The sequence below is a fragment of the Biomphalaria glabrata genome, chromosome 9 (genome assembly GCF_947242115.1).
Source record: "Biomphalaria glabrata chromosome 9, xgBioGlab47.1, whole genome shotgun sequence".
Taxonomy (NCBI): domain Eukaryota; kingdom Metazoa; phylum Mollusca; class Gastropoda; family Planorbidae; genus Biomphalaria; species Biomphalaria glabrata.
Genome location: NC_074719.1, coordinates 37,898,764 through 37,915,744, shown reverse-complemented (window position 1 = coordinate 37,915,744; position 16,981 = coordinate 37,898,764). Strand labels below are relative to the sequence as shown.

The window sequence follows — 16,981 nt, the reverse complement described above, 5'->3', positions numbered from 1 at the left end:
CATGTAAAACAAGCGTCCTCAACAGGGCTATAATTAGGGACATGCAAAACAAGCGTCCTCAACAGGGCTTTGCTTAGGGACATGTAAAACAAGCGTCCTCAACAGGGCTATGCTTAAGGTTATGCAAAACAAGCGTCCTCAAAAGTGCTATGCTTATTTTTTTTTTATATTTGTGGAAGATAATACAGACATAATACACAAAATACACAGATAGTACACACATATAATACTCACAATACACTTAGATAACATAGTGCACGAAGACAGACATCATGCATATAGAGAAATATAGACTAACAATAGACACAGACACAGCAATACACGGACTCAATACACACTTGTATGTAAATATACATAGTAAAAATACATTTAACTCTATAGCAGGTTACGGTTAATGTACATGAGAAGTAAGTTTAGTGACATGGCAATGATGAAATGGCTGTCTAAAATGAAAAGACGGATTATTTTATTATTTTATTTTTTTTTGTTTTTTTTTAAAGGAGGCTGTAAATTAATCTTTTAACTTACAAAATATTCTTTTTAGATATTATGTAGCCAGACTTAATTTCCCCCAACAGGCGCGCTCTCAACAGGTACCTGGATGGCAACTCATTTCAGCAGCAAGGTTTTCAGGTCCACATTTTTGTCTTCATTAGAACTGAAATCCCAGGAACTTTGGCTTAATTACCACATGAAAACATGTTAACATATTCAAATATCAAGATACGAAATTAATTGCAATGATCAATTTACATTTATTACATCCGTGTTAAAAAAACAATATGAATGGTACATGTTATACGATTTAAACTAGATTTCGGTCCTATTTACATAATTAAGAAATAAAGTGTAACAATGGTCCAATTACTTGCACACATATTTTGTGTTCATTTCAGTTTTAAAATGAGCTTGCTTTCAGTTTTAAATAGGTATACAACTTAATGTCCTAAGCTCAGTACCCTTCACTGGTATGTTTCCTAGTTCAAAGATCTGTGGTGAATTGAACTGTCATGGCATATCATGTACTTAATATTACTGCACCAAAGATCACTTCAGGTCATGTACTTTATTACCAGGTTGAAGCAGGGCATCGAAGACTAGGACATGTCTCTAGGATTAGAATACTAGTCTAGTAAGTAGAAACTATCATTACAGTAACTATTACTAGTCTAGAAGTTCTAGATCTAGATTTGATTCTAGAACTCTAGTATTACGAAGACAACGAGCTGTCAGATTTTTCTTCTTTGACGAGGGTCAGCTGCATGGGCGATTGATAAGCACCTGAATTGCTGGACAGATCACTGGTCGGACAGACGTGGAAAGCAGAGGAGCTCAAGCTTGACGTGCAATCCTGGGCAGGGGAGCTAAAAATATCCTTGTAGAAGCCCTGATTGGCCCTGAGAAATATGTTCATGATGTCGTTCTGAATGGCGCAGCGAATATTGTCGTCGTATGCCCTGAGTTTGAAGGCGACCAGGTTCCCGAAGTGGTAGCATTCGTCCTGCTGGACGCACGGGAGAAACGCTGAGGCTTCGATTCTCTGACTCTTCTCCTGAAGATGAACTCGAGGCATCAGTTTCTTTCTCTTCTTTCGTGTCATCCCCAATGGTACTGGTGGGGGCGCTGGGGGAGGCGCCTCTAAACAGCCTATTTTGGTGTCTGTCTCGTGGTCTTTTTCAAAGTCACTTGTCGATTTGTCGTGCTGTTGGATAATACATTGTAAATTTTAAAAACAATAATAATAATAATAATAATTAAGAAAGAAATATCTATACCGTCCGTGTTTCTACTGGCTGAATAGATTCTGATGAATCCATGAGTAAGATTATGGTAAATACGTTTATTTTTTAATTAGCTAAATAAATGTTGATGTGAATGAAAGTTCATCGTAGTTGAAGTTTTAAACATGCGAGTGAAAGTGGAAGTTGGATGAAGAGGTGAGAGACATGGTGAGAGAAACAAGGTGAGAGAGACAAGGTGATAGAGACAAGGTGAGAGAGACAAGGTGAGAGAGACAAGGTGAGAGAGACAAGGTGAGAGAGACAAGGTGAGAGAGACAAGGTGAGAGAGACATGGTGAAAGACATGGTGAGAGAAACAAGGTGAGAGAGACAATGTGATAGAGACAAGGTGAGAGAGACAAGGTGAGAGAGACAAGGTGGGAGAGACAAGGTGGGAGAGACAAGGTGAGAGAGACAAGGTGAAAGACAAGGTGAGAGAGACAATGTGAGAGAGACAATGTGAGAGAGACAAGGTGAGAGAGACATGGTGAGAGAGACATGGTGAGAGAGACAAGGTGAGAGAGACAAGGTGAGAGAGACAAGGTGAGAGAGACAAGGGAGTGTTTGTTTATTTTAGTGCGATGTATTTCATTTCCCTTGTTCAACACCACCATTCAATGTGTTGCTACATCGACATTGAAACTAAACTATATCTATAGTAGAAAGCACATATATAAGGAGTATGTATGTTAACTATATTTGGAATCTCAAACAAGGGTAAGAAATAGTACTTGACTGACATGGTGGTATAAGCTGAATTAGTCCCCTTTATAGGGGAGGCTTATTACAAATTTAATTTCATGACTGATCCAAACTTATTGATACTTAATATAAGCTTTGTTGTTGTTGTTGTTGTGTTGCTTTTTTGTAAGTTTTTATTTTTATTTTGCTTGTTTTTATTTCAGGTTCAGTATTAATTAAAAAAGCCTACACAAGTTTAGTTGGACTAGCTACAACCGAACAACCGGCGAATCACAGGTGAATCAAGAACAATGAAAATCCTAGAGGGAAGAGGCTAAATACATCGCTAGTGACAAGTCTCTATGGAGGCAGCCAGTAGCCCTGCGCACCGAAATGCGCGGGTACATCTAAATAAGTAACAACAGTAATGAGATCTAAATAGATCTAAATAAGTTACAACAGTACTGAGATCTAAATAGATCTAAATAAGTTACAACAGTACTGAGATCTAAATAAGTTACAACAATACTGAGATCTCAATAAGTAACAACAGTACTGCGATCTAAATAAGTAACAACAGTACCGAGATCTCAATAAGTTACAACAGTACTGAGATCTTAATAAGTAACAACAGTACTGAGATCTAAATAGATCTAAATAAGTAACAACAGTACTGAGATCTAAATAAGTAACAACAGTACTGAGATCTAAATAAGTAACAACAGTACTGAGATCTCAATAAGTTACAACAGTACTGAGATCTAAATAAGTAACAACAGTACTGAGATCTAAATAAGTAACAACAGTACTGAGATCTAAATAGATCTAAATAAGTAACAACAGTACTGAGATCTAAATAAGTAACAACAGTACCGAGATCTCAATAAGTTACAACAGTACTGAGATCTTAATAAGTAACAACAGTACTGAGATCTAAATAGATCTAAATAAGTAACAACAGTACTGAGATCTAAATAAGTAACAACAGTACTGAGATCTAAATAAGTAACAACAGTACTGAGATCTAAATAGATCTAAATAAGTAACAACAGTACTGAGATGTAAATAAGTAGCAACAGTACTGAGATCTAAATAAGTAACAACAGTACTGAGATCTCAATAAGTTACAACAGTACTGAGATCTCAATAAGTTACAACAGTACTGAGATCTAAATAAGTAACAACAGTACTGAGATCTAAATAGATCTAAATAAGTAACAACAGTACTGAGATGTAAATAAGTAACAACAGTACTGAGATCTAAATAGATCTAAATAAGTAACAACAGTACTGAGATCTAAATAAGTAACAACAGTACTGAGATCTAAATAAGTTACAACAGTACTGAGATCTAAATAAGTAACAACAGTACTGAGATCTAAATAAATAACAACAGTACTATAACATTACAACAGGGCGTTGACAAATAATAATACCTACTTCAAGAGATGATAAACTGTATTTTTCCTTTTCCCAGAGAAATTTTAGGCTTTCGAAGGCAAACCAAGAACTTTTATACGGCAGTTCGTCTCCTAGGGAGAATAATGAAGTCGTTGTACACGTATCATCAAGGGAAATGACAGAATTTATTTTATTATAATAAACAGTGCAATCAGAAACATCACACACTTCTGCAGTAAGAATTAAAACCAGCAACACTTAACACAATTAAAATGAAAATGGGAAAAAATGGCGCCATATTAATAATTTCCTAGTGTTTTACTATTAACCGATTTCACTTTCACCTATTTGAAAGATTGTTATAAAGAGATCTATGCACATCAAAACACAAGTGTAGCCCTATTATAAAGATTTTTAATATATAGGATTGTGTCTCTGAATCGAAATATTATTTTAAAAAATAGCAAGAAATAGAATGGGGTGTCTTTAAAGTTCTTAAAAAGACAAGAAATAAAGAAATGGGTCAGTACACTGATAGGAGACAAGATTTGTCGACCGTCTTTCTCCATTTCTCTCTGTCTCTTGCCTTAGATAGAACCTCTTTCAATGGCAAGCCCGTCTTTTATGTTGTCTTCCCATCGCTTTCTCTGCTATTTCTCTTTCCTGGTACAGTACCCTGAAGGAAGGTCTTTGCAAGTCCTGAAGACCTTGTAATCTGGCCATAGAGTTTTAGTTTCCCTTTTTTTAACGATAGTTAGCAGGTCATCGTGAGGTCCAATGGCTGCAGTAACCCTGTCTCTAACCTCTTTGTTTGTGATGCGGTTTTTAAATGTGATACCTAGGATACTTCCATTGCTAGGATCTTATCTTTCTTATCTTATATAATACAGACGTTACTTCAAAAAAGAAGATGATTACGTCCTACGCGTCATGCATTTAGTCATGCATATTAACCAATGACTTAAATTCTGCCAAGTCACTGGTTTTCCTGGCTAGCTCAGGCAACCCATTCCATGCTCTAATAGCACTAGGGAAGAAGGAGTATTTGTACAAATTTGTCCTAGCATATGGGACGAGGAATGTGCCTTTATCTTTGTGTCTTTCAGAGTATTTTATTAAATTTTGTTTTTGTATTTGAAGATTATGGTTCAGTGTTTTATGTATGATTGCTACTTTACTTTTGAGCCTTCTGTCCTGAAGGCTTTCTAAATTTAGTGATTTTACTAAAGGTGTTACTCTAGTCAAATGTGAATATTCGTTTGTTATGAATCTCACTGCTCTATTTTGTGTCTGTTCCAGTTTCTTAATGTTTTCTCTCTAGCTCTGATGCCAAGACTCGCAAGCATACAAGAATGTGACCATGACCAGGCATCAGTCTGACTTTGTTGTCGAGGGTTATGCCGTTGCCTTTCAATATTTTGAGTTTTGCCTGTGCTACTGTGGACTGTGCAACTCTGGCCAGTAGTTTGTTACCGATTACACAGCAATTTTTACACAGAGTGATGTGAGGATGGATCTAACCGAACATAAAGCAAAGAAAATTTGATTTTTTCCTCTAGTCAAATAAACTAAATATGTGTGAAACAAAATATTTCTTAAACACGAATCTATATTGCAATAACAGTTATAAAATCAGAAAAAAATTATAGAACTCAGATAAAAATGAAGGCGTATACATTCCCGATAAGGGAAAATAACCGACTTGCCATTTTAGTTAAACGTTAATCGACCACCGGTGGACAATGGTTATGCTTGCCATGGATGTTGCAAAATGTGTAGGTCACATCTGGGGCTGCGTAGCCACGGGAAACACTGCATTCCTCATTAATCTTCGGACTCGAAGACAGGCCTAGTTACCGCTATGTACTTGTGAATTTCAAACTACACAAAATTTTTGGATAAGCAAAAATAAAAATGGTAGGCTTAATCTGCATAATTCATATCTTTTATATTATTAAAGTTTAAAATATGAAAAGAGTTCTAATATGAAAATGTATATATACTGCTTTTTTTTTCTGTCATCTTTTGGGCTAATTAAATCTGAAACACTGAACCTTAACTTACAAATATAGAAACATAACCTAATAAAAAATTCACAGACGCAAAGATAAATACACATTTCTTGTTCCATATGTTAGAATTAATTCGTTTAAGTGCTCCTTTTATCACGATTACCATTAGACCATGGAATAAGTTTCCTGAATCAGCCAGTAAAAGCAATGACTTTAGCAGAGTTAAACTTTGTTGAAGTCTTTAATATTCACGACTAGTTTAGGGGCGTAGCAAAAGGAATTTTCCAGCATTTGGGGGCCCGAGGGCTTGATCTCTTTAGGGGGCCCGAGCATTTTACGTAATATTTAATGTAAAAAAAAAAACACTCATTATGATGGGAGCCCGGGGGGGGGATATTCAAACTGCCCCCCTCCTCCCCCACCCTAGCTACGCCACTGCTAGTTTAATTCATTACTTGTGAAGGAACGTCTTTGTTTATAAGATAATTGATACGATGCAGCTGACCTACAATACAAAAAATGTTTTAGTTAATTTTGTTTCGTTAATTTTTACTTACCATTTTCTTGACTTCTTTTAAACTTCATTTTCTCTCTTCTCATGCCGGACAGGAGATACTCCATTTTCTTCTTGCACTCACGGACTGGTTTCTGCACAGCACTTCCGACCTCCCTCCAGAGCTCCTCTTTGCTTATCTTGTTCAGATGTAACCCATGCTCGCTGTGCCATAACATACTCTTCCTGTACGCTTCGATCAGATGTAGCGATTCCATTCTGGTCCAGTTCAATTGCGACATTGCTTTTTGTTTTAAAAATAACAGACCCCAAGTACCAAACGTCTTGTAAGCGCCGTGTACGATCAAGCCTGTTAATGCCCCGTGCAACACGCCTGACACGCACTATTCGTCTTTCCCTGCTGAAGCCTGTGTCGAATCAACTCGTACGATTATGGACGCTTGACACACGGAGAAATGGGGGGAGAAAGAAACGCGTGTCATCCGGGGCGCGCAACGCGAGGCGCACGAACTTGACCTGTTTTTTTTTTTGTTTTTTTTCCCAATCGTTGCCTCTACGTGAAAGCGAGGCAAAGTAGGTCACCATGGCTTGTTTCTCGTTGCGTGCTGCCCGACTCGCGTTCCGAGTTGAACGAAACGACACGTCGAGACGCGAATGAAAAGATCTGTTGTGTAGAACAGATGTGTAAGATGTTTGAGTAGGCCTACGTGCTGGATCAAAGTAGGCCGTATCATTTCTTGTTGGCATGCGTATCTGAAGCTGGAGCCTATTTGTGTGTTTGATAATTATAATACAAAAGTATTTTTTAATTTACTAAAGCAGTGATTCCCACACTTGTTTGACCCAGGGCCGGCCCAATTTAATGAAGGCTTTCAAAGACCCTTTTCTAATTTTTTTTTTTACAATAGCCACTATTTTTATTAATTAGATCAGTGATGCCCCAATTACGGCCCGCGGGCCAGATCCGCCCCGCTATGTGCTTGCATTCGGCCTGCCTAAACGTCGGCACAATATAGAAAATCCCCCTCCTCCTAAAAAAGATGTTCAAAATGTATCTTAACCTACGTTAGGGTACTCACATTTTTACAACGGATTACAAGTCATTTAATATTTATTCGTGCATGTAATAGGACTATAGAATCTACTAGGAAAAGTGAACGGATCTTTACTTTATTGTAGAACATGATACCATTGCTAGCCAACATGTTTGTTTTTATAAAGAAAGTCAGAGGCTGTTTTAAAAAAACAACGGAACAACAAAATATAAACAGAACTTACGCCATTTTTTGAAGTGTAAAGAAAAAATTCAAATATCCCAATAATTCAATGTAAGTACTAGATCCTGGGTTTTAAAATAAAATTTAAATAGTTTCAGGTCAATTTCATTTAGTTTTTGTATCTTTTCCTTCATATGGCCCGCGACACTAGTGTTGGAAATTAAAATGGCCCACTGATTGAATTAGGCTGGGCATCACTGAATTAGATCATTATAATTTTCTTTTATTATACAACAGCATAGGAAGCAACTCATACGCAATAGGCGTCAGTGGGTTAATTAAAGTTACGTCAATCGTGCGATAGGTCTATACCAGGGGTTCTCAACCTGTGGGTCGCATGACGATTTGTCAGGGGTCGCCTAACACTATCGAAAACATGTCCTTGCCAGAAGTTCACTCACAGTCAAAGATGAAGGTGTTCCGGAGAAAGAAAGAGTTTATTGAGCTCTATAAATAGCGATAAAGCAACTGAAATCTGGATTTAACGTAGCAGTCATAACCCGATTTGTCCTCTTTCATTTTCAATAATATATTCTTTTTTTTTGTTGCGAAAAATGGGTTTTCCGGACTATACCTAACAATTACTCACATTTAGATTACATTTGATACCTTAGCAAAAGCACAGCTTTTTATGCTTATGAACGAAAATAATTTTACTGTTGGTGTCGCCGCATTGTTGTAAATAGTACAAAGGGGTCGCCTAGCTAAAAAGGTTGAGAACCGCTGGTCTATACTAAACATATTAACACTTTAAGCCCTACATCTTTAATAGCCTGTGACAAGAGCCGTGACTGATAGTAAAATACTTAACTAGTTGACAGGCGGGCGTAGCATACGCAGCTATTTTTATCTCCTGAAATTGAAAAATATACGAAAAAGTCCTGGAAATATTCGGAAATAATTAAAAATTTTGAAAACTCATCCAAATCTCTTGAAATATAGAGACAAAAATTGTCCATGTTGTGACAAGTCAAAAACTCGCTGTCAGAGTCACTCTAAATTATCACAGCATTAATTATTATTTTTCTTTCTTTATTTATTTTATTTCAATTATTTCACCATCCTACCCCTAAATTCTCCACCCGCCCCACCTTTTCCTCTATACCAGGCTAGACTTAGTCCACCACCCTGGAGAAAACTAGGCCAGTCCTTTCATTTATCTGCCCTTGATCGGGGAAAGATAATCACACTATCTCCTTTGTCTTATCCGCCGGATGTCTGACTGACGGTCGCGGTTGACGCCACCTTGGTTTGAATGCAAGCTAATCCTTCTCCCCCCCCCCCCTTCTCTCGCGTCTCTCTTTGATCTAAGAGATTACCCTGGTCAACACACCGCGTGATATTCCAAGGTGCGGCTCCCACCTCGAGTCAAATCCACCCACGTGTAAGATAAATCTTAGCCTAGGACACTTCCTGTGTCCGCTCACATTTTCCAGGCCTTTGTATATAAGGTAAATTAAATAAAGTCAGACCCTCTCTTTCTCATTCGAGCTGAGCTATCGAGTCTGGACTATATCACTTATTCTCACTCCTAGAGGAATACCTGGTGGTAAGCCGAACTTAATCACAAGTTCCATCTTAATTACTCTGTGTATATTTCCATTGGATTTTATCATGTGTATTTTGCCTAGTTCATTTATATTTAATTAGTGCATTGTGTAGTGCATTGTGTATTTCTCACTGGCGTAAGTAGAAAACATAAACATGTGCTATGTATATATTTTAGTATTGCATTAATCTATTAATGCTACGTTGCTCAATTGATCATTGATGCAGCCATGTATATATTTGTACACCTTATTTTATTTCCTTTATCTCGGTTGATCGCCTTGATGATTTTACTATCGCACTAATACTGCGCTTAGAAAGGAGACATGAGTTATCTCCCCTGTATTGAATTATCTCCCCTTTACTCATTTTACCCTAATGAGAGTTGCGCCGCTTGAACGGACACACCATTCAAGCGCGCTCCATTGTTCTCAACCCACGGTCATATGTAAACAATCATCTGGGTCGCTGACCACCGCCCAATTCAACCCCCCCCCCCCCTTTTCTTTCTCAATCCACCTGTGTTGTTCATTTGAGATTATTATTTCCCCTTCTATGTACATTTTATGTTATTATTTCCCCTTTTATGTACATTTTGATATTGCTACTATCATCCATCTATTTTCCAAATCCCATTTGTCATCACCTCCCCCTTGTGCTCTAAAGCGATTTTACCAATCTGACGAATGCACCTCAGTCGATGGCATCGATAAGATGTATGAGAGACATGTCCTAACTTGTCTTTATTTATCCGCAGCCTCCCTCAGGTGTCTGCCTATTTGCCTACTGGCCTATCTATGTGCTTAGTGCTAATCAGCGCTGCACTTGCCTAGTTGCTATCAAGAATCACCTATTGCCTAGTTACTGGATCAACGATCCATTTACCTGCAGTTGTGCTTAGTGCTATTCAGCGCTGCATTTGCCTACTGAGATCTACCCAACTCTACTACTTGGCGCTATCGGCATTGCCCGCCTATTCGACAGCCCACCTGTCAAGCTATTAGGCGCGACGTCCCTATAGAGTCAGATCTGTGCGAGACGTCATAGCTACGCCAACCCTCTGCAACTCACTGGACATATCCTGTTACTCATACTGCCCACGGCAGATCAGCTCTGCCCGCAGTAACCTTGTGCCCACGGTATCCGGCCACCCGCCATACTGGGCCCACTACAGATACTAGAACTTGGGACTGAGACTCCACAAGAACTATATCGCCGGCGTCCCTCTATCCGCTAGAGCGCCACCTCCAGCTGCAGAACCTCAAGCCAGGACACAGCCAGCTGCGACATCAACAGGACAACCAGCTAAGTCAGAGGACAAAGTGACATACTCTCTTATTATGTGCAAGAGTGATGATTAAACATAGAATATACTAGAGATAGATGCAAACCCTCCCCCTTTTTATTATTATATGTATATTTATGTAAATAAATATCCTTTATTTTAACTTTTGTATCTATCTTTCATTGCTTTGTCTCGTTGCGTGTCTGCTCCCGATTCATATGCTGATAAGTGGGGGGTGTGATAGCATTAAAAATAATCATCCCCTAGACATAAAACGTGCCAAACACACATCACATTTCCCCACCTGTCACACATGTTAAGTGTCATTCAATATGGAAAAAGCCAATCCTATGCGCTATTTAAAAAAAGGCATTATGCAATACCCGTAATTGTGGAATCTAGTGAAAGAAGCTTTTCGCGCCTTAAACTAATGAAGAATTACTTGAGGTCAACAATTCACAAAGATAAATTAAAACATTTAGTAATTCTTGCTATTGCTATGTAGGAAACAGAATTATGATATACTGTATGACTTTGCTACGCGCAAGGCTCGTAAAGTAATTCTGTACGTAGTAAAGAATAAATAAAATGCATAGACGAATATATTTTCTTATACAAACTCTTAAATTTCACTTATTATCCGCTTCCCTACCCAAACTTGGCCCCGCGAAATCCGTTTCGCATAGGGCCCCATAATGCTTAAGTCCGGCGCTGCTATTTAGTGTTTGTAAAATGTTTGTTTGTAAAATGTTTTACATGTTTCGGATGTTCCTTCAGAGTTGACAATAGTTTACTTCCTAGTCCAAACCTCACGAAGGGGGATGGGAGGGGCAGGGTTCGACAGTCCAGCGCGCAGCCATCCGTAGCGAGCTGTGAAAACGTGTTCTCCCCCCCCCCCTTTTTTTTTTATTTAGTGTAATGACTATCCGCAAAAATAAAAGTAATCTTTCCTTTACTTTTTGCTTCTCGTCCAAACTCTTGAGGGAAGAAGAGAATTATATATATATAGAATCTAGACCAACAATAAATCTTTACGATGATATAACTGACTGCTTAAATTGAACTGTAGACCAAAACTACAATTTATATATTTCAATTTTCACACTGATGACCATTGGCTCATGTATAGGGAAGTCATTCATTTAATACCAATCTTACTTTTCCATTCAACATTTTACGATTTTTAACAAAATGTTTTTCAATACCTGTATTAGAGGGAAGTAGCATTCAATGTTTTCCTTGACATTTAGTGAACAAAATCAGGCAAAAATGTATACATCAGATTTTTAATGGTTTGTGATCTACTTCTCATTTTTATTGGCATTTCAGATTTATTATCTGGCTATGATGTAAGTCACGTAGGTAGCTTTTACTAAGCAAACAAAAGTGACTTTCTCGATTGCTTTAAAGGTCTTTTAATTCTGAAAATGACCTTTTCTAAAGCGATCACCGGTGACTCTAAGGCAAGCATCAGAACAAAGGAGCTCATGTTTGTTAGCCACAAGATGCCGAGGTAGGATGTAATCTGGAGAAAATAAAATCATTCTTTCAAATATAAATTGAAATGTAAAAGTAAAGTTAGCTTCACGTTTCAGACTTTTCAATACAAGGGGCAAATGTTGTAAAAGTAATTTGTAACATTGGCCCACGGTTAACTAGGGCGTCATGTGGTCAGCATAACGGACCAACCGCCTTTACTTTTCCCTAACTACTGTCAGGTACCCATTTAAGCTGGGTGTACTCAGATTCCAGTCTTTACCTGGATTCTTGCCTAGAAGCCAGGCGCTTTACCACTGAACTACAGCGCCTCCAAATATACAGTTCGTGAAACAATATTCATTAGCACAAATGTTTTGGCACGCTAACCCTAAAATCTTTAATTTAAATGTGAAAGGTTGTTATAAAGAGATTCGTGCACATTTAAACACGCAGCGTGTAGCCCGATTAAAAAGAACAAACCTTTTATTTTAATATATTGGGATATGTCTCTGAATCGAAGTATAAAAAAATAGCAAGATTTAAAATCTTATGTCTTTATAGTTCTTAAAAAGAGTCCAGAAATAAAGAATTTTGTCAGTACACTGAAGGATCAAGAATTAAAAAAATGGATAAGTACACTTGAAAGAATTTTAAAAATATAGAACTGTGCTGGACTCAATAAATAAAGAAACAGGCCAGTACCCTGTAGAGAGTCCAGAAATAAAGAAGTGAGTCAGTACCGTGAAGAGAGTCAAGAAAAAAAGAGTCAGTGCAACTAAAACAAGTCAAGGAATAAAGAAATGAGTCAGTACATTGGAAGGAGTCTAGAACTAAAATGGCTTAATGTTTGAGTCTCAAGCACAGACTTCTTGGAAGGTACCCATTTGAGTTGGCTGGACTCGAGACCAATCATTATAGAAGACCTCAACACTGATCTGCAACGTGGCAACATGTGGGCAGTAACAACCAATAGCGAGTCGAGGCTCAGCGGTGAGGCCTTCTTGAACGATTGGTCTCGGTGGACTCAGGGACGACCTAAATATTCCGAATCAAAACCCATTCTTCATTGGGATTTAAACTCAGACTTCTCGGTTTGGAAGCCAAGCGCTTTAACACTCTGCCACTACGCCCACTAAGGCCCAAAAATTGAAACGAATTATGTGACTCACATCCATAATATAGCTAGAGGCGTAGAGTGTCTCCTGGCTGTTAAAGAAGATGTAAATAACATAGGGATGGATCAAGTAGGTCATAAACGTCAGACGACTGAGCACAATAAAAGGTGACCAAGACAACAGAACAGTAACTGGACCTGGAAATAAGACCAGATATGAGGCTTTTAGTTTATAATAAATATTGTCATTTCTTCAGAAATTAAATAAGTTAAGGTGAATTCAACATATTGGTGGCCCCCAAATGAAATAGAAAAATAAGAAATAAACAGCAAAAAAATGAAATGACACAATTTATTGAAAACATTGTCAGGCTAGTGTACTCCAGCAATATCATTGGACACAAGTTTAACTAGTTCCTCTAAAAAAAAAAAAGTTTTGAATTATGTGTGAGGCCACCATCTATCGGAGGCCCTAAACAGCTACCTGGTTTGCCTATGCCTAAGTCCGGCCCTAAACAATACCCGGGCTTTGCTACGCTTGGCTTATTTAGCATTTCATTTTCTAGCTGAAACATCACATAAGAATTTTTTTTATTTTTTTTTTTTGCTAAAAGAATGTTCCGGATTTTGTTTTAAAAAAGACATTGACCTACATTGCTTTAAGTTTCTTACCAATGCGTATATAAAATTTAATTACCAAAGAAAGATTATTCCAAATTTTTATGAATAATTCTTCTAACGCCAAATGACTGTTTGAAATCGCTCTTCTAATATACATAACAATTAATTTTCAGTTGCAAAATCACATTATTGAAAATCGGGTGTTCCGGGTATTTATGAAAAATATTTTAACATCAAATTATTGTTTAAAATCGCACTTCTAACTTAAAGGCCTACTACATTTAATTTTCTTGCTGTAATTATCATTAATATTTTGTTCTGGTATGTTAAGGAAAACCACTTCTTCAAACCAAAGTATTATATAAAAATCTCTCCTCTAAGTTTTGGTACTTTTAATTTTGTATGCTAGAACAACCTTAAAATTGAAGTATCGGTATTAGATTATTCAGGGATTCTGAATATATATATATATATATATATATATATATATATATATATATATATATATATATATATATATATAGCTATTACATCGGTGCAAAGGCTATACGAGCTAAAATTGTTAAATTTCTAGAAAAATCGATAGATCCGTTTTTGAGATCAGCTTCCAGCTTCCGACATACATGAAATTTTGACTTGAATGGAGGTAATAAAAACAACAGTATCCAAGAGTAATGTTGAAAATGTTTTTCTTGTTTATTTTCAACGCCAGAACGTAGTCATGGTGTTCACCGACAGAACGTGGTCATGGTGTTAACGGCAGAACGTAGTCATGGTGTTCACCGACAGATCGTAGTCATGGTGTTCAACGTCAGAACGTAGTCATGGTGTTCAACGACAGAACGTAGTCATGGTGTTCAACGACAGAACGTAGTCATGGTGTTCAACGCCAGAACGTAGTTATGGTGTTCAACGACAGATCTTTTCTTTTCATCTTTTGGTGATTTTTTTTTTATACTTAGAGGAATAGAAGTACTCAAAATGTCTGCTGTTTTGTCTGTTTTCTTAATCACACAAAAAGCTTATTTCAATTCTAACCAATAGATATATTTTTAAATTTATTTTTCATTGAAACCGTCTCTAAAAAACTCACCTCCATAACCAGAAGAACAAGCGATGATCACCCAACTTACGCATGCGCCCCAAGCAGACTTGGCCAGGGCGTTGTAGAGGGCAGACACAGCAACACTACTTTTGTTTTCCGCACTTATGTCTCCATGGATACCGTAAACAACGGCAAGGCCACACGCTATGCTGACAACCCAGCCAATCCAAACAGTAATCTGTTAAGTACAATAGAATCAGGTACGAGTTTAAAGTTTAATATTTATATATAAAAACAACTTCGTTTGCTATAAATGTGTCTAAGAAGCCAAAACCTGTCGTCTACGGCTTGGCCACCTATAGAAGGGGGATTGAATTCAAATCCCGAGTCAATCAAAGTTGTGTTCGTGGAGCACCTCAAGGCAGCACGGAAACCTTCTCCCCTCTCTACCACTGGTCTACAAAGAGGACCATAGCGAACTGAGAAGGCTGTAAGCATAAAAGATATGTGATATCAAAGCAGTTTTAATAAATCACTTTTATAATCTATGTCTAATTGGCAGATTAAGTCAGTGGCGTAGCAACCATGGCGCGAAGGGGTTCATTGCGCCCGGGCCCATGACCACTAGGGACCCAAACGGACTTATGTAAGGGAATGTGTTGACTATAAGAGTTAAAATGCATCACATTATCACTTTATTTTAATTAAATCATGTTTATTGTTCTTTATTTCTATTTCTGGTGTCCGAGCAAAATAACAATGTAATCTATTAAAGGAAGGTAACTCTAAAATTGTCAGTACAGCGTTTCATTTCAATCTAACGTGTTAGATTTTTTATTTAATAATAATAATAATAAATAACAGTAACTACTTGTAAGCTACTTATTGTGAAAGTGTTATATGATGTTTAATATTTGCTTTTGTTTTGGTCCACTTGTTATTTATTTTTTTACTATTACAATACATGTCGACTAGTTGAAATACTTTAATTAATTGTATGAGTAAATATTAGACGTCACTTTTTTATTTACATGTGGGATATACATTTTCTAAGCTCATCTCCATAGAATAGATATATCATTTCTTATCTGAAATGCACATTTTTTTTTATCACAGAGAAAACCCAGTAATTCATTGAATGATTTCTTAAAAATTGATTCATGTTTTTTCAGGTAAATTAAAAAAATTGTGAAAAAATAAAAAAAACAACAACATTTAAATTATTTGAAGAAACAAACATTTGTGCAACCAATCTTGAGCTCACAATTTACTTTGAACTCTGTAAGTTGATCATTAATTTCTTTACAAAGGTGCTTGTAGCTCGGAGTCCCGACAAGTTACAACGTTGGCCATTAACATTGGCTCTTTAATAGTGATCTCCAGTGACTAGTGTAGTTTAGAGATTATGTTAGTTTAGTAAATAAATATATTGTGCATTGGTTTTAACGACGGTAAAAGTAGTGACGTAGCGAGACAGACGATTGACGTTGTAGAATACGGGTACTTGATAGAAGAATATGGCTAGGGCTTGTGGAAAGATGGGCATTGAATAGAATGCTAATTATATAGATAGACAAGACTATCATCCTCATCTCTAAATAAACATCAGTTGAAATCTTCATATGTATTATCAAGTATGTTATAGTAATTGTTGTGTCCCTGGGATGCTTTCGGACTCGCATTAGAATAAGCGCTCGGCCCCCGAACCGGGGGTCTCGGGTTCGAATCCTGCTGAAGACTGGGATTTTAAATTTTAGGGATCTTTGGTCGCCTCTGAGCCCTAATGGGAACCTGACTTTAGTTGGGGAAAAGTAAAAGCGGTTAGTCGTTGTACTGGCCACATGACACACTCGATAACCGTAGGCCACAGAAACAGATGACCTTTACATCATCTGCCCTACAGACCACAAGGTCTGAAAGGGGAACCTAACTTAATAATTAGAATAAATGAAGTAGTATCAGACAACAGACACAATCCAAGACAGGACAGGTCAAGACAGGACAGATCCAGAGCTTGAGGAAATTGTTCTCTTCTACCCCGTGAGGAACAGGTGTACCTTGTGTACTGTCTGGCTTAGAAGTCTGTTTTCATTGACATGTACTCTCTCATTAGATACAGTAGAGCCAGGGCCGGTCCTACAGATTGCGGGGCTCTATGCGAAACGGATAGCGCGGGGCCTAGTCTGTATAGGGTTAAGAATAATAAGTAAAAATTAAGAATTTT

At 37.3% G+C, this 16,981-nt stretch overlaps 2 protein-coding genes across 2 annotated transcripts in view; both read right to left on the bottom strand.

The window, feature by feature from the left end:
- Positions 1–461: 461 nt before the first annotated feature.
- Positions 462–6,873, bottom strand: LOC106061042 (uncharacterized). Its single transcript, XM_013219101.2, has 3 exons — positions 6,432–6,873; positions 3,902–3,993; positions 462–1,702 (listed from the first exon to the last, which is right to left on the bottom strand). The coding sequence occupies exons 1-3, from the start codon at positions 6,667–6,669 to the stop codon at positions 1,211–1,213; spliced, it is 822 nt and encodes a 273-aa protein (XP_013074555.2). The 5' UTR covers positions 6,670–6,873; the 3' UTR covers positions 462–1,210.
- A 4,892-nt stretch (positions 6,874–11,765) lies between these two features.
- Positions 11,766–16,981, bottom strand: part of LOC106078076 (nose resistant to fluoxetine protein 6-like) — a 30,668-nt gene continuing 25,452 nt past the window's right edge. Inside the window, exons 13-15 of the mRNA XM_056042940.1 lie at positions 14,806–14,995; positions 13,147–13,289; positions 11,766–12,023 (exon numbers count right to left, since the gene is read on the bottom strand). Of these exons, the coding sequence (XP_055898915.1) occupies positions 11,871–12,023; positions 13,147–13,289; positions 14,806–14,995 (486 nt within the window). The 3' untranslated portion in view covers positions 11,766–11,870. The remainder of the gene's footprint in view (positions 12,024–13,146; positions 13,290–14,805; positions 14,996–16,981) is intronic.

What these genes read in the sequence shown, in the direction of transcription:
- LOC106061042 (XM_013219101.2), bottom strand. Translation starts at nt 6,669, where the DNA reads ATGTCGCAATTGAACTGGACCAGAATGGAATCGCTACATCTGATCGAA. An exon ending in TAAAAGAAGTCAAGAAAATG is followed by an intron (nt 3,994 to 6,431) that starts GTAAGTAAAAAT and finishes TATTCTCCCTAG; the next exon opens with GAGACGAACTGCCGTATAAA. An exon ending in ACAGTTTATCATCTCTTGAA is followed by an intron (nt 1,703 to 3,901) that starts GTAGGTATTATT and finishes ATTATCCAACAG; the next exon opens with CACGACAAATCGACAAGTGA.